At 44.1% G+C, this 27,070-nt stretch overlaps 1 protein-coding gene and 1 long non-coding RNA gene across 5 annotated transcripts; one reads left to right on the top strand and one right to left on the bottom strand.

Annotated features, from left to right (window-relative positions):
- LOC124072478 lies at positions 1 to 2,020 on the top strand. The gene is made up of 2 exons (XR_006845515.1): positions 1 to 338; positions 716 to 2,020. It is a non-coding gene; the product is annotated as an uncharacterized LOC124072478 (long non-coding RNA).
- mideasb (mitotic deacetylase associated SANT domain protein b) lies at positions 1,203 to 26,616 on the bottom strand. 4 transcript variants are annotated; one of them, XM_046413932.1, is made up of 13 exons: positions 26,478 to 26,616; positions 19,765 to 21,570; positions 17,388 to 17,660; positions 16,454 to 16,802; positions 16,264 to 16,330; positions 14,101 to 14,243; positions 13,421 to 13,524; positions 10,199 to 10,274; positions 9,283 to 9,371; positions 8,409 to 8,552; positions 7,715 to 7,834; positions 6,111 to 6,310; positions 1,203 to 4,412 (listed from the first exon to the last, which is right to left on the bottom strand). In XM_046413932.1, the coding sequence occupies exons 2-13, from the start codon at positions 21,307 to 21,309 to the stop codon at positions 4,175 to 4,177; spliced, it is 3,348 nt and encodes a 1,115-aa protein (XP_046269888.1). In that variant the 5' UTR covers positions 21,310 to 21,570; positions 26,478 to 26,616; the 3' UTR covers positions 1,203 to 4,174. The 4 variants fall into 4 exon arrangements, with proteins under 4 accessions (XP_046269888.1, XP_046269885.1, XP_046269887.1 ...); XM_046413929.1 differs by having other exon boundaries at positions 7,715 to 7,837; XM_046413931.1 differs by lacking the exon at positions 26,478 to 26,616 and adding an exon at positions 24,052 to 24,455 and having other exon boundaries at positions 7,715 to 7,837.
- Between the last annotated feature and the right edge of the window lie 454 nt (positions 26,617 to 27,070).

The raw sequence follows: 27,070 nt of genomic DNA on the forward strand, positions 1-27,070 counted from the left end.
GTGATCTCTAATTTTCTCCGGCTGTGAGGAAGTCACACAGAGTTGTGTTGTTGCACTCTCCTCCCATCCCTCCCGTTTGGCTTGCTCCTCCTCCTCCTCCTCCTTCGGTTCGGAACAGGCAGAAAGAGTACGTGAGGACACACTGAGCCGCATGCTGTTCTTGTTTGCGTTTCCCAGATCGCCCTGCTGCTCGGCCTCCCCTCATCACCTCATCCGCGCTGTCAGATCGTACAGTTATCTCTCAGACATCCCACACGGCCACAGTCACACACACACAGGCGAGGCAGTTATGTTACATTTTCCACAGTGTAGCTGCTGCTCTGCGGTGTATCAAAGAGGTAAAACACACACACACACTCACACACACACACACACACCAGACAGATCTGCAGAAAAAGAAAGAGCTTCCATGCAGCACGGTAGGAGACTTTAACACTCCGGCTGTGGCTCCTTATCATTACCGCCACGAACAAATCTGATCCACATTGTAAAGGGGCACTCGCCAACTTTGCATGTTGGTTTGATTCATGTCCCTGTCTGGGTATTTTGGGCTAAGCGGTTGAAATCATGATTGCATTAATAAGAATAATAATTAAAAATAAATAAAAATCGTGTGAGGACCTGTCTTTAAATGCCAGCTTTAAATCAGGCAAAACATCTCACAGAAATTTGCTGCGAAAGTGTTAGACTGACTGGATCCTCTTCTGTCTTGCAGCTCCACATTGGGCTTTAAGTCGATGTACTTGTTCCGTTTAAAGTTAAACTGTTGCCCCGAGGGACCTGAGTGATTTGCATGAGGACTTGAACGCAGCTGAAGAGGTCAGCCCAGCACGGGGAAATTAACAGGTCGGTTAATGAAATGTTGATTACTGCATTTTTATCTCAAAGAAAATGAGATGAAATGAGAGGGAGAGAGAGAGAGAGAGAGAGATGTGTGGCCATCACAAGAGTGAAACCTTTTCATCAGAGATTTATCAATCACATCACAAGACGCACTGAAGCGCCAAAGATGCGCTGAACAGCAGCTGGAAACTGAAATCCCTCTGAGACGATCTTGTGATCTGGTCCGACAACAGGATCCTCCTCTGCAACAATGCTGCCCCCTTGTGCATCTGCTCTGAACCACCACCGCTTTCACGTTTCTAAAGGTCGCTGTTGGGCAACGGACAGAGGAGAAGAATACAACTGGCACACTCGTGAACTTCATGAATATTTTAAAACTTTAATATACAGTGCTTCATAAATCATTACTAAAAACACAGGTGGTAAAAATCAAATCAAAAACAAATAAGTTACACTGTAGTAAAAAGCACTTGAGATTCCGTTCTGTTTCGTCATTAGTGTGAACCCCATATGAAAATAGCATAGAAAGTATGCAAACATAGAATTTCATTCATATATATTTTCTAATCTTTAGCTAAATAAACCTTTTGCCCCCTTTAAAATTCCCTTAGCCAACTGGATGAGATGAGGAGAATTTACAGCTGCGTGTTTGCCGTGGCCTCGATTTCATCTGATTCTTCTTCTTTTAAAAACAGCTTGAAAACCTTTACGTGGACGACAACTTTGCCCTCCAACCTCGTGAGAACCTCAGGACAAGCTCAAATAAAAAGGAAATATAAATTAACATACCAAACGTGAACAGTCTGCAAAAACTTGTTTTTTTCCCTCCCATTGACTGGCGTACAGTTTAACATTAGACTTCAAAGCACTCTCACACACACTTTTAACAGTATGTCTGCGCGCACACACACACACACACACACACACACGCATACAAACAGTCTGTGCATAGACCCAGGATTATCTTGTGGAGTAACTGGTAATTGGAGCCGTTTCTTTCCCGCTCCCCCCAACTCCCCACTGTGGTTTGTCCTTTAAAGGAAAATAACCCTTTAACCCATTTGTTGCAAAGGCAACAGAAGCTGGCTCAGGGCCGAAGGGCTTAGCAGAGAGATATGTAGAGATAAACATGCTGTTTCCACAGCCCAACTCAGTGCCTGCTACAAGCAACAAGGTAGACAGAAAAAAAAGTCAACCATAAGTACAAATCAGGGCAAGAAAAATAAAAAATATCAAACCCTTAATCACAACCAGGTAGCTTGTCCAGCGCAGATCATTTAAATTTTTATTTTTTTCCTGAACCGAATAAAATCTGCAGATTTATTTTTTCACTGCATGAGTCACTAGTTTCTCCACTGCCCTTCATTAACTGATGACCCACACAGATGAAGTAACAGTGGAGGGTTAGTGTCACAACGATGTAAACGTAGCTTGAGACACATTTTCTGGCCTTACGGGTTTCAGTTTACGGGGACCAGAAAGTTGAATAACACAGTTCAGAATCTCCTGTGGAAACCTGCTGAAATGGATGCTTCCGTGAAGGCCTGCTGTGCTGATGACAGGAAATAATTTAGCGACATGTTTTGAGTCTGTGCGAAGCGTACAAAAGTAAACTCACAAATGTTGATCATCTGGTTTTAAAATGCAAATAAAATGTACGCATGTTGCATTCAAAACCTCCTGTCCGCCTGCAAAATCTGGTTTACGTGTGGTCTACAGTACTGAATGTTTCTGCTTCTCTTGACGTCCTGTTTGCATCAGGAAAATATTTCCCCAAAGAGAATGTGGACGAAGTAAAAAGTGAACTCGGGCTCAAAATGTCAAGTAGTAAAAGCAGGTCATAAACGTTGATATTCGTTCTGCGCCGTTTGCCGTCTTTCCCACTTTGCTGTGTGGATCTACAGAGAGCTGCGGTTTCAACAGTCAGAGTCTGAACCTCCTATCAGTTACAGAGAGGCAGCCATGACACGACGAGGGGGAGAGGGAGAGGGGGAGAGAGAGAGAAGGGGGAGAGGGAGAGGGGGAGAGAGAGAGAAGGGGGGAGGGCAGATGGGTCAACTTGTTCTATTGCACATACGTTTCTGCCTTTTCTTCATTTCTGGCTTCCAAAAAAAAAAAAAAAAAAATCTCACAGTCATAAACAGGCAGCAAGTAGCATTATTTTTGTTTTTTTTTTGTTTGTTTGTTTTTTTTTGCTTAAATTAAAAAATGAAAGAAAAATAAGCTATGGACAAGTACAGAAGAGCGCTCAAATAAATTGCAGCCAAAACCAGAATATAATAATATTAATAATCATAAACAAGAATATTCACAAAAACAACAACAACAATAACCATGTATAGCTACACAGGCAGAAAAAGTAACCTTTACCTGTATATATATATATATATATGTGTGTGTGTGTATATACACACACATATATATATTTATAAAAAAACAACAACAACAGCAACAACAGCAACAATGTACAATTGATTGTCATTTCAAGATAAAAAGCATCAAAACATCCAAGGCATCAACAGTGAGGAACAAAGTGTAACTGTAAAAAGTGACGAGGGCTGCAGAGGGATTCACAGAACTAAAGCCCAAATGAACAACGCTAGAGGGAACCCATTTGGTGCACAACATGCGTCTGAGAAAGCTTTTGGCAGCCTTGAATGCCGAAGAGAGGCGAAACAAAAGGCAACAGTTTTCACATGCCTTCCGTCCATCCGTCCGTCCGACTTTGAGCAGAGGAACTAACAGCATGACTCTCAGTTTGTTCGCCTCGCCGCGCTCCCCCCCCCCCCCCCAGCTGTCAGATTTCAGTGTCCGTGTCGCCAAAACTTCATCCAGTTGGGAACGCAGCTTTAAGTACAAGCACGTGCTGCTGCTCATCGAGCGAGGGGCAGAGACGGGATCGGGATCCAACCAGTTCTACGTCTGCCAAAGGACGCAGGGCGAGAGACTCGAAGTGCTGAGGAAGGCCGCGGCCTGGCGTGGACTGCAGGACAGCGCCGAGAGGCGGCATGGCTATGATTTGACCGAGCCCTGTGACCAAGAGAGGTAACTCTTGAAAAGCTTTATAAGCAGAGTAAAGGGGCGTTGGTAAGTTTTTGAAAAGTCCTGACAGACACACGCACGCACACGCGCACACACACACACACACACACACACACACAGGTAAACACACACACGGGAGTAAATCTGTCCCTGAATGTGCCAGACAACGGAAGTCTTCTTGTTCCACAAAATATACACAAAGTTCACAGGAGGGATTCTTAATTCTTTACAAGTTCCTCCTCCAAACCGAGAGCGTGGCGTGGAGCAGTCAGCGCGTGCGGCCTTTCCCTTACTGCCAGTCCTCATCGTCCTCGTCCTCCCCGTCTGACGAATCGTCATTGGTGCTGTCTCCGCCCAACTGCCGCGTCCCGTTCTGCTGCCGCGCAGCGAGGAGGGCGGCGGCCTCGGCGGCTGCTTTTGCCGCCGCTCGCTCCTCGGCCTCCTTCTGGCGCAGCGCGGCGGCCTTCTTCTCTTGCTCGGCGTGGCTCTTCATGTGGGCGCTGCGGCTCTTCACCTTGTAGAAAATCCTACGGCAAAGATGGAGAGCTCATTGTTACAGAGCTTTTCGGACGGAGGGGACAACATGTAACAACATGAAGGATGAAAAGCGCTGTCTGTTCTCTCACAGGCTGCATCACTGACGGATGGGAAGACGCGTCTTAAAGCCAGCGGAGGTGAATAATTAATGACTGACCGCTGGGACGTTTGCCCCGCTTCTCACTGGTGAATCCTCTTATAAAATCACCAATTAAATAATTTGTAAGAAGAAGAAGAATTCTGCTCCATATTTTATGATGTCCACCCATGTACAAGCATAAACGACAAGGTGCTGGGACTCTCACATCATTTCTTCATCTGAAGCTATTTATTTGATGTGTGTATGTCATGGCAGTGGACATTGATAAACACTACAAATATAAAAGAACAGAGACAGCTGGTTTGATTATTATTGTCTTTTGTTCTGCAACAAAACGGGAAGGACATATGTTTTAACCTAAACCGGTCGTATTATTAAACCGATTTTATTATCTTTGTGTAAAGCGGACGACAACCGAGTGACACATTTATCAAAGTGCTCTTCATACGGATGACAAGCACTTAATCTCTTTGTACATTTAATCTTTAATCTGCCAGGATCAACTTCAGACTTTGCCACGCTGGAGGAATCAATTGTATGTTACTTGATTGCAAGCCAACCATTAAAAACTGTCCTTGCATTCATGTAAAAAGGCACATGTCTGAGAGGGAGAACAGCAGTGTAGGGGAATTTAATTTTTTATTATTATTATTTAAAAAGCACTTTCTTGTTAGTTCGTGGAGTTTGGTGACCTTCTGTAAATTCCCAGAATGCCAACGCTATACAACCAGACTGTGAAATGGCTTTACTGGCTGACTAGCTTGGTGTTACAAAAGGCGGATAGAAAAGCATGGAATTAAATAACCGGACGATACCGACTCAGTCATGTTTATTTATGATATGCTGCAATACTACTAAAGCAGGCAAAAGGTGCTCACTATTCAACACTATGTGTGCTTATTTACTCAGTTCATTAAAGTTGGTACTTTTATAGTAATAATTCCCCTCTGGTGGTCAAAGTCCAGCATGATGCATGGAAATAAAGACTGGGTAATGACAGGCTGTTTAAGGACAAGCAGTGGGTCTGTAGCTGCATGAAACGTGCAGCCATCTGCACTGGAACCGAAACCTCTTTCCCAAATTATGCAACTTCAAAATCTTTTCAGTGGTTGTAAATGGCTAATAAACCTTGTTGTAGCAGCATTTATCAGCCACTGCAGTGGCGGCTAATCTATAACGAGCACACTCTAAAAAGGTGTGTGAAGCTCTTGTCAGGGGTAGAGTTGCATTTATGAGAGATTCGATGTGCCGTATCAACTCTGTATTTCAGTTGCTAGGACACAGTTGGCAATAACAGGCCCGGTGCTGCCAGAGGACGGGCTGTTATTTAACCAAAGCACGACAGGATGGTTTGGTTCTCTCAAACAACATGACGCACTCGCCTCTATTTACCAATACATCTTCCAAATGGGCAATAGCAGTAACAACATTTCCTGCAGAAATTCTGTGTTTTATACCAACTTCAGTCCGAGGCCACTTATGTAACTCAAGTCGCTGCCTCTGCTGTCAGCTATGCGTAAGTAAACAGAGCCATGCCAGCGTCTCCGACACAACAGCAGTGACTGATGTGTTATTTCTGATCACTAACCTGCCGCATTTCTTGCAGGGGAACTCCCCCTCCTGCCCGGCTGCGCCTTTGTTGCCTGTTGAAGGGCTGGTCCTGCGTGCGTTGCTGTCGTAGCGTGATTTGGTGCTGGGAGGGGGTGGGTGAGGGGGGTGGATGACCCGGGACAGCGGCGCGTCCCTCCCTACGTCCTCTTGGCCTTTCATGATCAGGACGGTCCCAGGCTGCACAATAAAAGCGAGAGGCGAGGTGAACATGAAAGCTGCTAAAGATGTTTAAAAGTCGCCGAGAGCAATTAAGGAATAAATAATGAGCCTGAAGCCGCTTTATGAGCTGCTTTCATGTAGGATAGTTTTACATGTGTCACATAGTTTCTGAAAACAAAAATATGCACGTAACATGTGTTCTAAACCGTCAAATGTAACCCCAGTAACAGTGATAAAGGTTTCTTGTCGAGTCATTGTTTACTGACAGACATAGCGGGCTGACACAATCCAAATAGGTGGCCACAAGCCAAGTTATGTTCCCTAAAATATCCAGGAGGGGGCAGCAAATCCAACGCCCATCCAGCAGGACAAGTGGGTTAGAGTTCAGAAGGACAAATGTGTCAGGTCCGATGAGGCTAGCTGATTTTTAACCAGGAACATGTGTAGGTTTGACTGAAAATTTATTGCTTTTATTTCATGTCATCCTGGTGATTGCGTCCTGAGTGTTCAGGAGGTCTTTGTATTTGCATTTAGCTTCCTGCTTCTCCTGCACATTCTTCTGTTGATTTTAAATGAATGCATGTGTGAGCGCCTGTAGGTGTAAGTATGTCAGCACACACAACAATAGACAGTTGTTATGATGTTCTCCATCCATCCATCCATCCATCCATCACCATTCTGGAGGGCTGACCTACTTATGTGGATGATTTTGCATGGCTGAATTTTCATTAACAGTATCATAATGACTCATATGCATATGACAGTATTTGTCAGATTTTCTGAATCATGTCTAAAAAGCAGGACTTTTATGCATTCACAACATCAGATATTCATTTTAATCAGTGCGTACCAGCACTTACAGAGACTGTCAGATTATGGCTTGTTCGTAGCCCTAATGGCAGTAGGCTAACAAGTATCATCATGTTTGTTTTTCGTGAGTCAGCCCTAAAAGAGTTAAGGCAGCCCAGAATTAAAGCTATGGGAGTTTGTGACGGCTTGTGAGAGGGTGTTTGCTTCCACAACTTACTGAAATATTTACTGCACTAACAGGGAACACATGATTGTTATTATTGTTATTGCCAAGAATTACCGTTCTCTCTGCAGGTCGAGATGAGGAGGGAGAGAAAACATTCATCAGTTTGTACATGATTCTAAAAGATGATGATGATGCATTAGCTGCCCCTGGAGATATGCTTGGACAAGCTACACAAATGTGTAAATGCACTTCATGTTTCACTTTCACAGTTGTGAGAGAAAAGACTCCAAGGACGAGGGCTATCTTTTCAGTCTCTTAGGGGAGAGGATGAAAGTGCAATAACTCAACAAACGTCGAGACGCTTAACCTAATTGTTGTGTGTCCTGTTATCAACTTATGTTATCTATTCATTCAGCAGTGGGCTCTTTTGCTCCTTTCACACTCACATTCTGAGTTGAGTGCAGCGTGTGAGCCACTCTGGTGGGGCCGACTTCCTGTTTCCTGTCAGCTGACCCTTCCCACTTCCTGCTGTCCTCCTCCTGCTGTGGCTCCAATCTGTGAGAGCCCTGCTGGCCCAAAGAAGAAGAGTGAGAATGTAAGAGCTGAACCCCCAGGAGAGAAATTTACAGCCTGATGCTACTTTTTAAAACTCCACACATGATACCCTTTTCTCTTCATCTTAGTTTTAACGTATTTCTGTGTTAGTATATGATATGATAAAAAAAAAATCACATGGGTTCATTTTAAGATTCAACCAGTCAATAATACATAATGATATTCTGAGCTGTTATCTGATCTGACGCTCTGCAGTTTCACATCTAAATACAACTCTACCGTTTCATGTTTAATCATCATCACCCTGCAGTCAAAACAGTCGTGTTCATTTCCAACCAGGTCAACTTGAGACACCTGGTCCATTAGTCCCTGCTGACTTGAGACAATGCTCTTAAGTTTGAGAATAGTTTTAGCTCTTAATGAAATCATTTTAAGTGTATATTTTGTTTGTCTGTTGCTTTACTTCAGGGTCTCAATTCACCCTTCTGGTAGCTTAATTCCCTTGAACGACCAGCTTTAAGTCCACACCATCAGCAACAAAAAGTCCACTGTTCAAGCCGTGCAGATATTAAACACGTGACCGACCTTGTGGTCCATCTCCTCCTCGGTGGTCCTGCTCTCAAGAGGTTCGGCCTCGCCGTACATCAGCGTCCCGTTGCGACCGATCTTGACCTGTTTCTTGTAGGTGTAGTAAAACTCCACACACTGCGCCACTGACTTCGTGATCACCTGTGAACCATCAGACATCAGCTGTTAAAGGAGTTTTAATCCTATCTTTTATCATTTAAATGTCAACGCATGTTATACAGCGCGTAAGGTCATTTTACATCACATGTAGGAGCTGCTACATTGACCAAACCACTGTCCTGTGCTGCTGAAAAGCGAACATCGAGGCGAGACAAAACACGAGATACAGCAACCACAGATGATGTGCAGCTATTTTATGCTTTGAATGTTCTTATTAAGCACATTTTGTATTGTTTTCCATACTTCTGGTATCTCCGACAAATACATGTCCTTCTTATGATAAAGGGAAATTAAGTCAGTTTTGAGAAGCAACAACAAAGACCTAAAGCATATTCATAAATATACAAGCCTTTAAACTGGTGATTTGGCCAATTAACACTTAAAAACTGCAAAACTGATATAATTTAGCCCCATTATTGATCACTGAAGTGGTTTAGACAAGAAAATGAAATCGTTCTGCAGTCTTGTGAAAAAGCAATAACTGGCTGTGAAGAAAACATTGTTCTAGAGCGACTGTATTTCCCTCTCCCCCCACCCACACACCCACCCACCCACAGTGAAGGGAAGTCAGCTTTTATTTAGAAAGGGTTTGTAAACTGCTGGTAGAAGAAAGCAAATCAGCATTACCACAACTTCTGCGTGACCGAGACCAGAATTAAAAGAAGTTTTATTTTCTTCTTCTTACATTCTTCATTTACAGACCACAACATACCTGTTTCTGCACCATGAAGAAGTCCTTCTTGTATGCAGTGATGCCTTTGTTGAACTGGCGTCTCTCAACTGCAGTCCAGCTGTCTGATCCTGAGGAGAGAGAGAGAGAGAGAGAGAGAGAGAGGGACAGACATTTAAAAGGAGAAAGATGCTGTATGCTTAATGGCCAGTTTGGATACACTCAACAAGTATCTGCTTCCACACTATGTGCTGAATGCGGGGAGACCCTGACAAGTTCAATGGTTGCCACCCCCCACCCTTAAACCACACACACACACACAGTTAAATCACTCGATAAACAAAGACTCTCCTGTCTTCTGCTTGGGATTAACCACATGCTGTAACCCTCCCACACACACACACACACACACACACACTCCCCCTCCTTCCCTCATCGCGTTGACCCTGACAATCCTCCACAGTCACCCACTACCCCCACACTCTCACTGCTGCAGCTGCCATCGCTTTGAGGCAAGGCTGCAGGCTCAGTAAGTCACTGCTGGATGAAGCACAAACATCCCAATCATCAGAATTCACCTCATCTGGAGTCAGGAGTTTTCAACTCTTCATGAGCATTTGTTTCTGGGCATCTGAATACAAGATGGATTGAATTTATTTTTATTTATTTCACAATGAATTCTAGTGCTGCAGTTGACCACTATATGTTTTATCATCGAGTGACCTGCCAACTAGTTTCTCAATTAGCAAATGAACTCCCGTGTCCAGAAAATGTCAGAAAACAGTGAAAACATTTTGACTATCTCCTAAAACCCAATTTTATATCTTCAAATAGCTTGCGCCATCAACCCAAAAACGAGAAACAGCAAACCCTCACAACCAAGAACATTCAGTTCAAACAAGGTGACGTCCACTTATTTTGTAAAAGGTAAAAAAATATAAAATAAAATCTGACTTACCTGAGTAGTGGTACTTTGCCAGATTATGAGACTTGGGGAAAATTGGGTTCTTCAGCATCAGGAGGGACAGCGCAGCCTGAGAAACAATCAGCATTGTAATATTACTTAAAAGTGAACCAGAGTGGCACATTAAGTTGCACAGCAGTGATTGGTATGAGATTTTATTCAGGAGGTCACTCCTGCCAAGCAAGCCGATTCCCGCTCTACTTGGCACTCCAATGATGTTTTATAAAGTCGTAACACAAGCCAATCGCTGCTGCTTACAGGTGACCAGGGAGGGAGATAACCACCGGTCTCATTTATCCTGCACGTATCGGGTACCTGAGTGCGTTACATCATCATTAAACTTGTGCTGCCATTGTCAAAAAACTTTGTGCTCTTTGAGAAGAAACCATCTGGCTGTGCACGAATGCTGAAAGACGGCAGTTTGAGGCAGACTGCTGCAGAGAGTGGGCGCTTTGACACCCCCCCTGCCCCCCCCCCCCTCTCGTGGTTTCCTTGACAACATTGGACCAGTGCTGGTCGCTGGGGCCTGAAATCTCCACCAGTACCACCATCGCTCTGCATCTGACTGCGAGTCATCTCATCTTCTCCGTCTCCAACAATGAAAGTACGTAGCGAACACTGAGCGCTGAGTCCACCTTCGGCAGTGTCACATCATTCATCTGCGCTTCAGATCTACAGCAATTTATGGTCATTAAACAGGTCTTCCTGAATGGAAAACATGACTTGATTTTCTACGCTTAATTCTTAGAACAATTAGGCGCCACAGTTATCTAAACTTGTAAACATGTTTTGTGCCTTTATGTAATTTTGTCATCATTTTAAGCTGTGAACCACTTTGATCTATGAATACAAGTTGTCTTTTGTAGTACAGTCTGACAGGTACAGCAAAAGTCGCTGCATGCAGAAAATATTTGTATTAATGTTAATATCTGTGAGGTCTTGGGTTGAAAATCTTTTTAATCAGTTTTTCAAATGTATTTTTGGGGTTTCGATATTATCAAATTCCAATATTGTACTGTTTATCAACATGTGATACCGAAAAAAAACACTTCTGACATCCTTATTATGAATAAAGGGCACAGTTATACCAGAGCTTCGAGAATTAGTGACTAATGGTTTAGCCAATCGGCAGAAAAGCGATTAGAAAAGAGATTAATCATCCTCTTTTAATCAAAAATACCAAATATTTGACTTTTCCACCTTGTGAGAATAAGCTTGTTCGTGTATTATTAAAGCAAATCCAGAAAATCATGAATTATGTAATAATCTCTTATGAAAATAATAATTCCATGCATTATTGTTATTATTGTTATTCTCATTTTAAATAGTTTGCAACAACCTCCCTAATAATTAAGACACAATTTGGTCACATGCAGAAAGGCTACTTTGACATGCTTTCATTTTTCCCAGCATCTGTTTGTAGCTATCTAACCCGTCCTCTGCTCATTTCTCTTAAATAATAATAATAATAATAATAATAATGAATACTGCTAGCATTTCAGTGGGGATGATGTGACCAGGAAAGAGCCACTTCAGAGGCTGCCTCATAGCATTTAATTGTGACCGCTATCTGGCCTCATTATCACACCCAACATGGAGCACATGGTTCCTTTTTGTTGTCAGGATTACATCCTGCACTGTAAGCTGAACCAGTCCAGCTCTGATGTAATTAGTGGTCTGACTGTGATGCAATAAGTATGAGACACAGGATGTGTCATTACTGCAGCATAGGTGGAGCAGCCATCTGACCGACCTGATTTCTTGGTGATACTCACACCCTCATAAACATTTCTGACTTCTTCAAGCTTCCTCGAGCACATTTATGGTCGGATATTTTGGCTGATCGAGATGCTTTCGAGAAGACTGACGGCGAGCGTGAAAACCTCGTGCACTGATCAGGTCGAGTGGACCTTTTGTTCTGCAGTCGCAAATATTTATGAGTGGGAAATGGCTACAACTCTACACCACTCAACTAGAGCTGCAACTAGTGACTATTTTTGAATCTGCTGTTCGTTATTTGAATTAATCAATGAAGCTTTTGGTGTACTATAACAAAAAGCTACCTTCAAATTCAATTCAATTTGGTTTTGTCTGACAGTTTGCCCAAAACCCAAAGATATTCAGTTTATTAACACATAAAGCCTAAAAAAAAAAGCACCAAATCCTCACAACGGAGGAGAGTTTCTGGCATTGTTGCTCGAAAAATGACTCAAATTAATCATCTATTATCAAATCAGTCGCGACTTAATTTTCAGTGGATGGATTCATTGACTACTTGTTTCAGTTCTTTGCATCACACTTCACTGTCAGCACGTGCTGGCATCACTCTTAAAAACCAAACTGTTTGACAGTCATTTCAGGCCACCGCGGACTTCCAGCACGCAGCATAATGAAAGTCTACACACCAGTCACTTCCGTTCAGTGATCATCGAGATCAGATGAAGGCATTTGATCACTACATTCAGATGCAGACAAGAAACCAGGTTAGAGATAGTCATCGGGTTAAGACAGGAAGTCGGAGGACACGTGTATGTGCACTGCAACAGCTTACTTTAAACTTGGCATTCACATGCAGCTGGTCAGGAATCTGATTTTTACTCCTCTATCTGCTAAGTTTTTATGAACAAAGCCTGGTGCATGCTAGTAAGATGTGAAGCCACATCTTGACACGATTTTGTCCAGGTTGGGTACAAGGTCAGGGTTTACAACAGCAAGATGTCAGGCTCAACCAGCAGAAATGTGACTTCAAATCCAGTATTTCTCTGTTACATGAAATATGAACTACTATAAAACATGTTTAGGAATCACATATTAGGCATTTATCACTTAAAAACACATTCATTGTGCTATATCAGAAGTGCGCGGGTGTGAACTGATCAAATTTGACTGACAGTGAGTGAATAACACGCCGCCTGTCATCAGACTGTGATTCAGCTCTTGCTAAATCCTGTCCACTTAAAACAAGCGAGGAGCACACGGACAAAAAAAAGACAATTTCAGTTCCCTCTCGTACGGAAAAAAAGCTGTACTGTACTGTGTGACACAAGATATTTTAATAGCAATGCAGGTTTTTGGTGTGAGACAGATTGGTGTGCATGTGTGGGTTGGAAGAAAACCTCGACTCGAGTCAGGCAAAAGCAAAACCCCGTCGATTTTCTGATAAACGTGGAGAGCCGCTGCCCTGTTAGTGAGTGTGGATGGTTCTGCTGCGCTCACCATTATGTCTCCTTTGCACTCGTACAAACAATGGTGGGCTAATTCCTGATTGGTTCCTCCTCCACAGAAAGCACTGGAGCAGGCCAGGTGCATGAGGTCTTCCACTGAAACACACACACACACACACACACACACACACACGGACGGATCGTGAGCAACAGCGGAAAAAAGTACGCTTTTCTTAATTGTTATTTTGCATACGGCGGTGACAATATTATCTTAAACTTGAACAGTAGAGGATGAGTGGCAAAACCTTGCAATTAGAAGGTTTTAAACATTTAACGGTAGCATGTGTGTAGTTTTATAGTCTTACTGTTTCTCATTATGTGAGATCAGCGATAATCCCAAACAACAACTTGATGAAAATACAAGCTTGTAAGTTTGTAATGTAGGAAGAATTAAGAAATAATTTCCTGCTTGAGACATCATACATTGCAACAGTGTGAGGGTCAGTCATTGAACACACTGCATACACGGTGATAACAGAAAATTACTTCTGTGTTTCACAACAAGGAAATGACAAATGTACGTCTGAGAATAAAAATAAAGGGAAGTCAAGTACTTTCCTGTCGATTCATATACAAAAGATCTTAAAACGAACATACACAGCAAATCCTGCTCCTGCACCAACAATGTAATGATGTCACAGTAATGAAATACTGCATTGTGGTACTTCTTACCTTTAGCCTGGAAGTCAGGATTTTCCTCCAGTTCAGTCAGAGGAGCCCAGACCAGTTCTGCACGATGCTGATCCAGCTCGACAGCTGACCGCTGCCTCAGCTCTGGCACCTCCGCCTGGTATCGCGACCCGATATTTATCCGTCTGGGAACGGGACATCAGTGTGAGCAACGAGATCTGAATTTGATCTATTCAAAATTCATCAAGGGCCCCCTTTGCTATGAAGAGGTTTTTATTCGTGCTCAAACATTTCAGTCAAGACATCATGTAACATCAATAGCCGATTCCTTTTAAGAGCAAAGCTCCTGTTTTATTTATATTTTGATTTCTTGGTTTTTCCTCCTGCCTTGATCTTTAAATAGTCACAGGAAGACTGTTGAGGCAATCAGGCACCGAGAACAACAATTCCAGCAGTGTTTTGAATCTGAGCTTGTTATGCAGGCCTCTTGTGCTCTTAGCATAATGAATAAAATGCAAATCCATTTCAAAATTTGCATCTTAAACAGACGGCACTTATTAAATTCGCTGAGTCAAAAGTAAACGGATCCTCACCCTGCTGCGGGACCACGTTCAAGTAGGAAGAGAGGCTCACAATCCAGCAAAAGCATGCATCTCTTTGGTTGTACATGTCAACTGAAACCAGATACCTCAGTGCTACAGTTGTAAAACTCAGTATTTCCAACTCTCTCTGTGTGTGTGTGTGTGTGTGTGTGTGTGTATGCTGGCAGCCTCTACCAGGGAAGGTGGGCTGCTCAAAGTTCAACTGCGAGGGCTCTTGTGTGTTTGGGAGTACACCAGGCTGAGCTAAAAGCATGAGTTATGGGATGCCTCACTGGCTTGTTCCTGGCTAACTGCTGAACTGCTTGCACAACGCACCACCATAAACTGTACCTCACAGTCGAACTGCATAAACGAATCCTTGGCAAATAGATCAACGGCTAAAAACTTCTCTATTGCTCTAAAATTCATAAATATCCAGGCTACCAGTTGCTGTGTTAACATTTATTAACTGCTGAAGATCTTGTTGTTTACATGCGCTGCTGATATACTGCATTCAAGTTTACATGAGAATGAATTTTAAATGTACCACCCAACATTTTCATGAAATCAAAACCCATTTTTTGATATTAGTTAAGGTAATTTTTTTTTGCAGTAGCCAGAGTGTGCCACTCAAACTCTAAATAAAGCTTGTAATCCTACATAATTTCATCTCACTGATATCAACCCCACTGTTCACACAGTTCACACAGTGTCAGAGCTGGATTAAGTTACTAATAATGCAAGATTTTAGTGTCGGGCAGCCAAAGCAGACACAGTACATTTTACCAACATTAACGCCAACCACAGCTAACAAAAAATGTGTCTACGGAGTCATGTTTTTTGACAGTCAGTCAATTCTAATTGCAAAAACTCCTTAGCAAGGTATCAGGTCAGATTGCAGTTGCAGTTATTATTCACCCACTTCCTCATTAAAACAATGAGAGTCTGTTTGGATGTGCTGTAATCAGATACATCAGTTGCTCTTCTGTTGTATCTCTGACAAAGTAGCTGCTCAGTGACTGCGGTATTGAACTGCACTTACTGTTGCCGCGGTAACCACAAGTATCCCCAACGAGGATTGAAATCTTGAGGATTACAACTAATATCCATAAAAGCAATCTCGGTCAAACAAGCATCTGCCTATCAGTTTGAACCGACATTACTCGTACATGAAACAAAACCTCTCTGCGTGTGTATGTTAAAAAAAGCATGGACACACTTACATCCATTAGCTTTAAAAGAGCTTTACGGCTTTCATTTGACGGTTAATATGGAATTCTTATGACAGGATGCTCTTTTATTGAGAGAGACATCAGGCTGCATAGTTAGATCTGAATGCTGTGATGTGGATGACAGGGCAAAGCATTCCAGTGGTGGAGAGGAGGGCGGCTTAAAGGGTGGGTTTACAACTTCAACAAGTTCGTGTTCTCTTTCAAGACATTTCATGATTCAGCCCTGTGTTATGGTTTGATTAATTGATTACAGAACTACTACCCCAGCTATGATAATGCATGCTTTGGAGTGGCCATATAATCTCTCTGAAAATGACACACCAGTCCCAAAGCCACCCTCTTTAAAAAGGCAGAAGATGATGAATTGGGGATGTTGAAAGGGAAATACTCACGGCTCAATGCTGACTGGAGTGGCCTCGCTCATAGCAGACAGAACTGGTGGTGTGATGTCGCAGCTGTCTAAAGGAGCAGTGACACAAAACGCACTCAGTGATATTATCAAAAAGGTTTATTTACCACAGTTTAAAAGTCCTGTGGATAATTCAGGGAAGTTTTTCAAACTCTTTTTATGTTTTTACTTACTGGAGCGCAACAGGCTGCGTGTTGCTGACTTGGGGGTTGCAGGAGGTGGTAGGCCCTGGCTGGTGGCTGCAGCAGCTGCGGCGGAGGACAAGAAAGTGGAGAAGTAGAGGCCAGAGCCCTCACGAACAGGGCTGAGGATTGGCGGAGGTGTGTAGGGAGGCATGGTGAGGGGGTTGTCGGCGAGGCGAACGGGGGAACGTAAGTGGCTCTGGTAGGGTGTGATGCTCGAGTAGACAGGAGGGGCGATGAATAAACCAGGTTTGGGTGGCGGGATGAAGAGAGGCTCGGGCCGGGGACGCCGTTTGGACTTTTTGCCGTCATCATCTTTGTCTCCCTCAGCTCCTCCGTTCTGGTGAGAAAAGAAAAATTTATGAGGCGAATTTGACACAAAAGTTTCTGTAAGCACGGTGATACATCACTTTTATTAAACACAAGGAACACAAAAACTCAACTCAGCTGTTATGTGTACTGTGACATACAGTTGGCTTTGTGTTTATTTATTAAGAGAAATCCAAGAGAGAAAGAACAAGGCGCCTCAGCCCTGTACGTACTCGATGGTACATAATGTACAGTGTGGCAGTGCTAAACCCCGATAATCTTCTTCATCTGGGACAGGGCAACCAGTTCACCAAATCCCCCCCCAAATGAAACGGGGAAAGGGAGGAAAGTATGGACGACTGAAATGGGGGCAGGGGAGACACGGAGCATGGGTGGGGGGAAGGGAGTGTGCGCTGGCAGGGCGATGTGGCATAAATGCAAGGATTTAATAGCTGGAGTTCAGACAGGCTGGAAACAGACTGAGGGAGACAGTGGAAGACATCCTTACTACCAAGCCATTCTTTTTAAATATATTCTGACAATGATGTATGTTGAAGTATAAAATTCTAGACTGTCATCAAAGCACATCAACTGCATTAAAAAAATGTGGATCCACCTGCTCTGAGCTCTCTGACAAGGAGTTCCTGAGTGAACGTCTCCGGGTGACGATGACCGAAGGCTTGTGGTCGGCACGGCCAAGTTCCTGGGGGTTTGCAGGTCTGGGGGGCCAGCTGGAGGCCAGGTCTGCTTCATCTCTATCAGGAGAAGAGGGTTCCTGCCTTCGAACTGGAACAGACACAGGGATGACAAGCGGAAGAAGGCTGTCGTCTCGAGGCCGCTTGGTGTTCAGACCCTCTGAGTCAGCGGGACTCCACGGCCTGTGGGGCTCCTATTAAAAAGACAGTGACTGAGATGTGACAAGGCTTCTTGGTTTTTGCGCTTCATATAAAACATCAAGAGCATATGCAAATGTGAAAAAGTGTAGGCGGCAGTTAACTGTCAATGTATAGAAAAAGCCCAACGTCAATGGGGGAGTATTCTGTTTCCCAATACCTTTAGGGACCCGTCAGTCAGACAAAACAAGAAACTATAAGAGGCACAAATGATTCACATAGAAAGAAATGATCTGATTAATTACTAATAAAATAATCATTAATTATTAATTACAATCCTGTCCACAACTTCAAAATTACATCCTTCCGTCCAAGAACTGACTTGTGATAGTCAAAAACAAATGTGAAGCAAAACTCAAAGACAGATCTATCATGCTGCTGTTTCCTATAGATGCAACACGTGAAATTGCAGCTCACACTGTCACTTTCAGGTGACACAATTTCAAATACATGAACCTGGGTAGCTGATATGGTGCACTACAAAACTGGTGCAAAGAATGACAGCCTCTTATAGCTTATTTAACGGTTGCTTAGTTTCCCAGCTTACAATGCCACAGCACATTAAAACTTAAACTAAAATTTACTTACTAGGGCAGGCTGCCAAATTCTAATCAATGCAGTAAATGAGAAAACCTAAAACATTATTACTAACCCCACAAAAAAATGCAACATGAAGAGAAAATTCCGTCAATACTCAAATGGAGAGTTAACAGATTGGTCGATACAGCCTTAAAAAAAGCCTGGGATGTATTACTGGGAGAAGAATGCAAACACAAACAATGAACTGCTGTGAAAAATTTAAAATCTGACCACATCTTTCTGTGAAAGTATGTCTGCACCTTGATACAGTGCTGTTAGGTGCAGTACATGGGTGACAGAGATTACATACATGTTAAAGGAACCATCTCCAAAAACATTCTTCACATTTCTTCTCTGAGAAACCATAATGAGTGGGCCTGTTTGCTTTACAGCCGCAATCAGCTCGAGAGCAACTTCAAAGCTGATCTGAACTACCACATCACAGGCCAGTTGAAGGCAGATGCATTCTGTCACTGCATACTGCATCTTCGTGGGCAGAGAGGAGCGCTGCAATGTGGCTACACTGGATCTGTGCTCATAACTGCTGGTGGAAAACTCCAGCCCTTCTCTCCACCAGAACGGTGGAGAGATATTCTGCTGAGCACTGCATGCAGGGCAACCCTGCACCCCTCCCTCTATAGAGGGGGGGGGGGGCAAGCGAGGCCAGGCTGGAGTTTCTCTCCTTTGATGGGATGGGGGGAGGTGTGTAGGCATGTAACCAAACACACTGTCTGTATGATCAGCTACCCGTGAGGCGAATCCAGGGCACAGCCATGCTGAACTATAGACATACTGACTCAGTGCTGTTTGGCAACAGAACTTGTTGCACAATCAAGACATTCAGCACATAAACATAGATAAGTGCATGACTTCACATGCTACAGCAAGAGCAATTTATCAGGCTTGTTTGCTGACGTTAGAGAGGGCTGAGAAGTCACATATGAAGCTGTTTGTAAAGTATATATTTACCCTGTGACAATATTCACAATGCAAAGTCTTGTTTTAGCTACAGTTTTCCCACAATGCTATGGTGTATACTTGGTTGGGTGTTGATTACATTCAGCATCTCTTCCAGCAACACGTTAATCACAAACAACACCAGTTTTGGCACAGTTTTCCTGGCAGTTGCGTTAGGCTGATTGTTCCAGTTTTCATTCTTGCTCTGGGAGCTAAAGTCCCACTGCAATTATACCCCAGGATAACACTAGAAAAATAGATTTTTAGCTCTCTCTGAGATATTCACAATTAAGGCTCCCAGCTTGTAACGACAAGTTCATGGATAAACTGCAATGCAATCACTGGGATTCAGAACACTCAGTTCCTCTCTGCTAAAGGTTATTAACGTGGTTCTTTTGCTTGAGAGGAAACAGCTGTGAAACAGATGACTGAATATAAGAACAAGGAAAAGAACAAGGAACACAGAAAGACGTGGAAAAGGAGAGGCATGGAAAGAAAAAAGAAAAAGATAGCAAGACAACAAAGGAACATTTGGACAGTCTTAAAAGTGAACTGAGCACTTACATGTGACGGCAGAGATTCCATTTCTGAGGCCTTCTGAGCAAGGGTCTCCAGGTTGACCTCCTGGGACACCCTGCGTTTCCTGCGTGTGCTCTGGATTACTCCTGTGGGGGCTGCCTGGATGTCACGGGCCCCTTGCTGGGAGCCCTGTGGCCCTGGGACAGCCTGTTCTGAAGAGACCGGGAGAAAAGGGTTGTCGGATGGTGCCCCACCTTCCTTGGAGAGCCGTCGTGATCTGCGGAGATGCGTTTGGGACTGGAGTTGCGTCTGTGATTGTGACTGGGACAGGGGCTCAGACTGGAGAGGGGGCTGTAGCGGATCTGAAGGCTGCTGTGGTTCTGGGGTGATGTCCTGGATAATTGGTTCCTGTATCTTTGGGGGAGCCGGGGCAGAGGACTCCTGTGAGTGTACCACCACCGGCTGTGGATGTGGGTGAGGGTGTGCATTTTGTGCACCTGGGTAATAGTCAAGCACATGAGGGTTTTGTTGTTGCAACTGCTGATGTTGCATTTGCTGCTGAATTTGGAGCTGTTGCTGCTGTTGTTGCTGCTGTATCTTTTGTTGCTGCTGCTCGTGCTGTATTTGTTGCTGCTGCTGCTGTAGCTGTTGCTGTACATGCTGTTGATGCTGAATGATTTGTTGTTGCTGTATCTGTTGATGGTGCTGTTGCTGAATTTGCTGCTGGATTATGTGATGTTGTTGCTGCTGCTGCTGTTGCTGGCGTATTTGCTCTTGCTTCTGCAGCTGCTGCAATTGGTGTGGGGGTTTTGCTTGTGTTGCGTAGATAGGTGGGTTAGGAAGGGTTGTTCTGTTCCCTTGAAAGGTCTGGTAGTAGGCTGGCAGGTGCTGCTTGGGCTGACCAAAGGCCAACTGGAAGGGCTGCAAAACTGAGCTTCCTCCTGGGTGGGATGTGCTGTGCTGCTGAGTGTTCAGTGCTCCAGGTTTCAAGGTCTCCTGAAAGGCCTGGGACTGCTGCTGCTGCTGCTCCCAGTCCAGTCGACTCTTAACTGCATCCCTGTATGCTTCAACTGCAGGGTTAGGCAACTTGTCTGCAGCTCTGTTGGGGGGCTGCTGATGAGTCTGTAAGCCAGAAGTCTCGTGTATCGACTTTGCAAATGCATTCGGGGTCCTTGAGTCTGTTAAATTAACTCCTCCCATGTAATTAGAAATGTTTTGTCCCCAGTTAGACATGGTATTCCAGGACGCAGCTCTCTGCTGGGACAGAGATGGCTGCTGCTGACTCGGCTCCTGGTGGGCCCACTTCATAGGTACAGTCTGCTGATAGTGACCCCTGCTCTGGTCACCCTTATCTGGGCTGAATATGACAGAACTGAGGAACATGTGAGGGCCCTCTGGATTGGAGGTGACAGTACTTGCAGCCTCGCTCTGTCCTGGGTCTGAGGCAGTGCCACCTGGGACATAGTAGGACCCCTCAGGGTGCTGAGAAGTCTCCTTCATTGCTACGCTTTGTTCGTTGAAAAACGTGATGCGTTTGCCTGTTCTTTTGGTGCTGGGTTTCTGCTGGGCTGGTACACTCATGACGGGCATGAATAAGCCGAAACAGGTGAATATTTCCAACGGAACCAGCTGCTAATGCTCCAATGGATGTAAACTAACTATATCAGAGGGTCACATACAATAAAAGCAGAGCTGCAAAACTACAATGACATCGAGCAGAGCAAAGTCAACGGAGATAATCTTCTCTTCCCCTTGTCCTTCCCCTCGTTCTTGGTGACCCAATCAGAGGTCTCTGGCCTGGGGTGAGTAGATCTGAAGAAGTCCGTGTGTTTGTCATTCATGGGCAACACCCTGTACAGAGAAAATGAGAGAGAGGTCAAGAATGGAGCCATCAGACTAAAGGGGTCCCCGCGGGGGGGGGGGGGCATGTAAAGACCTGCTGTTTGCTTTTTCAACAATAGACCTCCACTGAAAGGTATCGGGTGTGAGAATAGTGGATGGGAGGGGGTGGGTCTAAACTGTGTCATTATTCGCTAAGCTCACATGACACAGGGATAAAGTCCCATGTGTAGGTGGACATGTATATCACTGCTGCATCCAGTAGTGGAACCTCAGGAAGGTAGCCGACAGAGATAGCTGAATCGATATTTCCTGGAAATGTCATTACAGGATATTACTGTACCACACTTCATGATGGGAAATTACATCAGCATTAGAGGAAATACGTGCGCTGAGAAAAATCATTGAAGTTCACTTACAACTCGCACCCTTCACAGCTCAACTGTCCTGTGACAGATGCTCCTTTCCCGCCAAACTACCAGAACAGACAGCATGGTTTGAACGTGACAGAAACCACTCCTTTTTACAACTGTGTGAGTCATAAGAGGTGAAAAAAGGGAACTCGTGCCCTTTGAACTGTGGCTGCAGACTCAAAAAGGGAGGGCAACTGAAAGTGAGCAAGCATGAGTCATGATGACACAAGACATGAGAGGGGAAAAAGAGAGCAGGGAAAAAGTCAAAATGGCCTTGTAGGCTTCGATAGCTCGTAGGGGATCTTGACAATTGCTATGGAAACCTGTGATGATTATCAATTTGATTATCCAATGGCAAGGTTTTGGAGCAGATTTTGACACAGTGCTGTCTGCCAAATTTCAAGATACACACAGATCCCAACTGCTTCTGTTAAAATTTTAATCCTCGCTCCATCTGTATAAAATTTAAAAACCCGTCTACCTAAAGAGAGACTCTTTACTGCACGGAGAATCCCCATAATCAGCACACAACACAACAGGATTCATGTAACAAGAAAGAAAATTTGTCAAGCTGATTCCATAAATTAATACAAAAATCTATACAATACTGACTTGTCAAAGGCCATCTCTCACAACCTGGGAAGTGACTGACAATTGTCACCCTTTCCTCTGGTGGCCTAGTAAAACACAAGCTTCCTAAAATAGACCAGCTGCAGCTGTTCAGATCCTGCATTGGCTCAGGGGCACCACTGAGTGAAGAAGCTGAATGACCACGCAGTGTGGCTAACAAACAGAGTGCGTGCACCACTAACACCATGTGATGTTATACATGCCTGCAGCCATGTTGTCGAGTCCTGTGAGACCTCCTCCAAGAAAAGGTGCACGCACATACATCGCACTTGCGGAGTGAAGCAGCTTTGGAGCAGGAACATAACTGCTGATCACAGAGCGACCATGCTGTGTGAGCAGCCTCTGTGCCCTCAACACACACCATCTGAGGTGAGGGATCATCGTGACGCATCACAAGTGCAACCTTACACAAGCACGGGGTTTAGCCCAATAAACAAAGTAACGCGTCAAATTGGCTTAAAATAAATGTCAAACGGCATTAGCCGCCCTAATCCATCGCCGTTTTCTAATTTAAATCAGCGTGTGAGACCAGCGGCCAAACGAGGCCTGCGGCGTGCAAGAGACGACACATTTAAGAAATCAGAAGTGGAAAAACATGTTGATTCCCTCCACGTTAGGACGCTTCCTGGGCCCCCCCCCCTTCCTCCACATCACTTTCTGTGGCAAGCCAGCTCAGCGCTATTTACGAGAAAGCCTTTGTTGCAGGAAACGGATTATCCAGTCACTAATGCCATGTCCCGCTGCAACGAACCGAGCCGCCGATGCAGTGGCGGTGGCACAACAAATGGACGAACACCACGGATCGATTCAAGTTGTCAACCAGGTTAATACGTCACATGTGTGCACTCTGTGTGTGTGTGTGTGTGTGTGTGTGCAGTCAATCCGCTTTGACTGAGACATTAAAAAAAAAAAACACCCCACAGACGAAGGATTGATGAACGCGCGATGCACGCCCAGTTCGTCTCGGCGAGGTAAACAAAACTTTGTCAGCAAGCTCTTTCCACAATAACATGCACTGTCGATCACAGCAACAACAACAACAACGCCGCCACAGTCATCGACCCCGCGGCTCCAGCAGCCCCGTCTGTCCCGATACTTACTGTGCTTGTCATGAAAGCTGCTACCAACGGCAGCTCAGCCCGCAGGATCGCACACTCGCAGCTCTGCGCGGCCAGCAGCGGCAGCAGGCCCGCACAATACAGACCTGCGATGATGACTGCATACATCCCCGAGGTTGACTCATGCTATGCTGCTGACCTCACTCACTGCTACTTTTCCCCCCCGTCACCCCCCGCTATAAAGTCAAGAGGAAAAGGGGGTCGACGTCGGTGCGTAAACAAGAGTCCTTCCCGGTCGGAAACGGAGTGCTAATCTGTATAAGCGCGGGCGCATTGCCGCCGCTGTCCGTTGCACATTATTGCACTAGGATTGCACAAAAAAAAAAACTCACGCTGGCAATGCGGCCTTTTGCTGTACATCCAGTCTCTCCGTGTCTCTGCTTGTCTTGTGACCCCCCTCCTCCTCCTCCCATCACCAGCCAACACTCGCTGGCCACGCCTACTTCCATGCCCATAAAAGGCCTTCCTCCACCATGCAAGGCGCTGTAATTTACGGAGCAAAATCCCTCTCAGTATATGCGGGAAATTCCAACACACATGGGAGGACCGCGGGGATGGAGGGAAAGGGCACACCCGGCTACTCCGTCTAATATTCACTGTCTTTCCAGTTCACGCACTTCCTATTTTTATCGTTTCACTGACGAAATTCTTCCTTAAATGCATGTGTGGTGGTGCACATGACACAGCAAGGAAGGTCTTATTTGTGGGAGAATGCAAAAAAAGGCCCCAGAGAGTGAGGGAGAAAATAAACAAGATGAAAAAAAAAAACAAAACATTTTTGTTGTTTATATTTCCAGTCTGATAACATATTTCCACAAGATTGAGGAAAAGTCTTAAATATTGAAATACAACACACAATAACAGATACTAAACTGATGTTGACTTATATACTTCACAAATTCATAAAAGTATTCAGTTTTATTCAGACATTCTTAAATATCACAGATATTCTGCTTAAAATGACATGCAGTAAATTGTAATATGGAATCAGAGAACGTCTGGTCAGATAAATAATGATTTAAACCATCACCTAAGAGAAAATTTTAATGAAACTGCGAATTAGAAAGACACAAAGGCTCGTTTATTCATTGCAAACGGTGTTATCTCAGTGTTTAACTGGCCAAAGTGGCCTTTCTCACTTTCTCAATATTATGACATCTGAGGTGTAGTAATAAAACGGAGGTGCTTCTCTCAGGTGCGCCCGGTCTTCAGTATCAGTCTGCACCTCCGTTCATATGAGTCCCATATCAGGATCAAATCAGACCCTGTGAATCCTTGACCAGTCCCAAAATGTTGCAAGGCAATCTGGCAAACACCTATCTGTATAAAGTAGTACCTTAACAATTTGCTGATTAATTAGTCAAACAACTGAAACCAAGAGGCAATTTATCAATTGGTTACGCAACAGAAAATGAATCAACAACAACTGCACCTGTGGGTTTTCATGGCTAGACTGCACAGGACGCTCAGAAAAGAAAAGGCACAGCTGTAAAACAATAACATTATGGATGACCTGAATTCTATTTAGCTGTTTCAGTGCGAGAGTCCCGGCACTGAGGCTCACACTCATGGCCTTGTGGGACACTTGAACACCGAGCCTTCATGACTGATCACACTTTTCCTGTTATAAGTATTCGCAATGTCCGCTGTAGAAAAAGGTCTGTTATAACGTTAAGTCAAACTGTCTTCCTGGTAAAAATGATGTTGGAGATGCTGCAGTGCTGTGGCCCCGGACATGAGCAGGCAAGTGCCAGACTCTGCAGGGCTGCAGTCTCTCTCTGCTCTCTGGCCCTTAAAATAGCGTGCAAAGCCTGAAAACCTTCACAGATGCAGTTGACAAGATGTTGAGTCAGACTGACATGCCTGCCTCTGATGACACTGTCAGTGCACTGGGAATTGTGTGTGTGTGTGTGTGTGTGTGTGTGTGCGTTAGTGACAAACAAAGCTATCTCTTGGCTACACCAATAGTGTTTTTGTTGTTGTTTTTATTTAAAGCTGATACCAGTTGATTTGAAGTTGATCAGTACTTATACAAATAACTGAAAGGTTATCAGCAACTGATAAGACAGTATTTGGAAAAATTAGAATTAATTGGTAAATTAATTGACAATGAAAAGGACCAACAGTCACAGCCATAGACCAATATCCTGTATTTTCCCCACTCACACTGAAATCAATTTTCCAAAATGAAATGCACAGCAGAAGTTGGGTTTGCCATGGCAATTTTGAAGCAACTAAACGTCACCGTGGACTGGCTGCACAGCAGACATTTTGACCTGTCAAATCAGGAAGCAGGAACAGTCTGATACTGGGACACTGAACGGACCTGAGCCGTGGTCAGTTATTAAATCCACTTGTGTTTATTTTTTCCTGCTGTGACAGGACAAACTGTCTGCTGTGCAACCAATACATCACTATACTGATACTGTTAAATTTAAACTTAAGACAACATTAAGCTACAAGTGACATGAGGTGCACGCTGGTACTGCCGGGACTTTCTGGGATTATGACATTTGGGATTTGTGTGTGTGTTCCTCTCTCTGTATGTGTGTGAGGAGGACTGAAAAAGGTTGGGTGGGGGTGGTGGGGGTCAGTTCAGGTGAAGCTAGCAATATTCGCAACGGCTCCTTGCAGTTTGTTGTGTGGAAACAACGCATCAACGCGGCTAATAACATCGTACTAAACCATCAATAACCCCTATAAACAAAACCTCTAACACGAGTTGGCCTGCAGAAGCTAACAGTTTTGCAGTACTTACATTGAAATCTGTCCCTCCATGGCACGTAAGTCTTCGCTTCCCCTCTTTCATGGTGTCCTGCTGCAGCTGAAGTTGACAGTAAGCTAGTCTAACGGCAATGAAACCCCTTAACCTCAACTTTTCGTTTTTCTTTTTCAGATTCCTCCACAAGGCGTCACCTCCCGGTTCCACTTCGAAACACTTTTAGCTAGCAATCGATACTGCACTCTATGGGAACTACCCGCGTTTATAACTTTTGATGAGAAACGGGTCGACTGTAATGGAAAATTTAGCTAAATTCACTGCTGGATATGTTCAATAACTGCGGTACTGATGAACTGGAATAATAAAAATAAACATAGATTACAGAGGGCGCATACCGTTTCTGTTTTGCCGTAGCTGCCTTAACGGCTCAACAGCCCCTACGAAAAGATAGCAAGATAATACATATCTACTACACCGGAACATTGGAGAAGCAATGTTGCACTTTCTCCCCCTTACGTTAGCATTTAGGTTACCAAGAATGTCTGACCATTAGCCATCCTTAGCTAATACATTAATTCGACAGATGTTATATTAAGCATGCGCAAACTCCGTATGCCTGCTATGTATTA

The sequence above is a fragment of the Scatophagus argus genome, chromosome 15 (genome assembly GCF_020382885.2).
Source record: "Scatophagus argus isolate fScaArg1 chromosome 15, fScaArg1.pri, whole genome shotgun sequence".
Taxonomy (NCBI): domain Eukaryota; kingdom Metazoa; phylum Chordata; class Actinopteri; family Scatophagidae; genus Scatophagus; species Scatophagus argus.

Excerpts from the sequence above, each read along its gene's own strand:
- mideasb (XM_046413929.1), bottom strand. The coding sequence starts at position 21,309 with ATGCCCGTCATGAGTGTACCAGCCCAGCAGAAACCCAGCACCAAAAGA. Across the intron at positions 10,275-13,420 it reads AGTGCAAAGGAGACATAATG|GCTGCGCTGTCCCTCCTGAT; the intron begins GTGAGCGCAGCA and ends ATTGTTTCTCAG. Across the intron at positions 8,553-9,282 it reads TCTTCATGGTGCAGAAACAG|GTGATCACGAAGTCAGTGGC; the intron begins GTATGTTGTGGT and ends GATGGTTCACAG.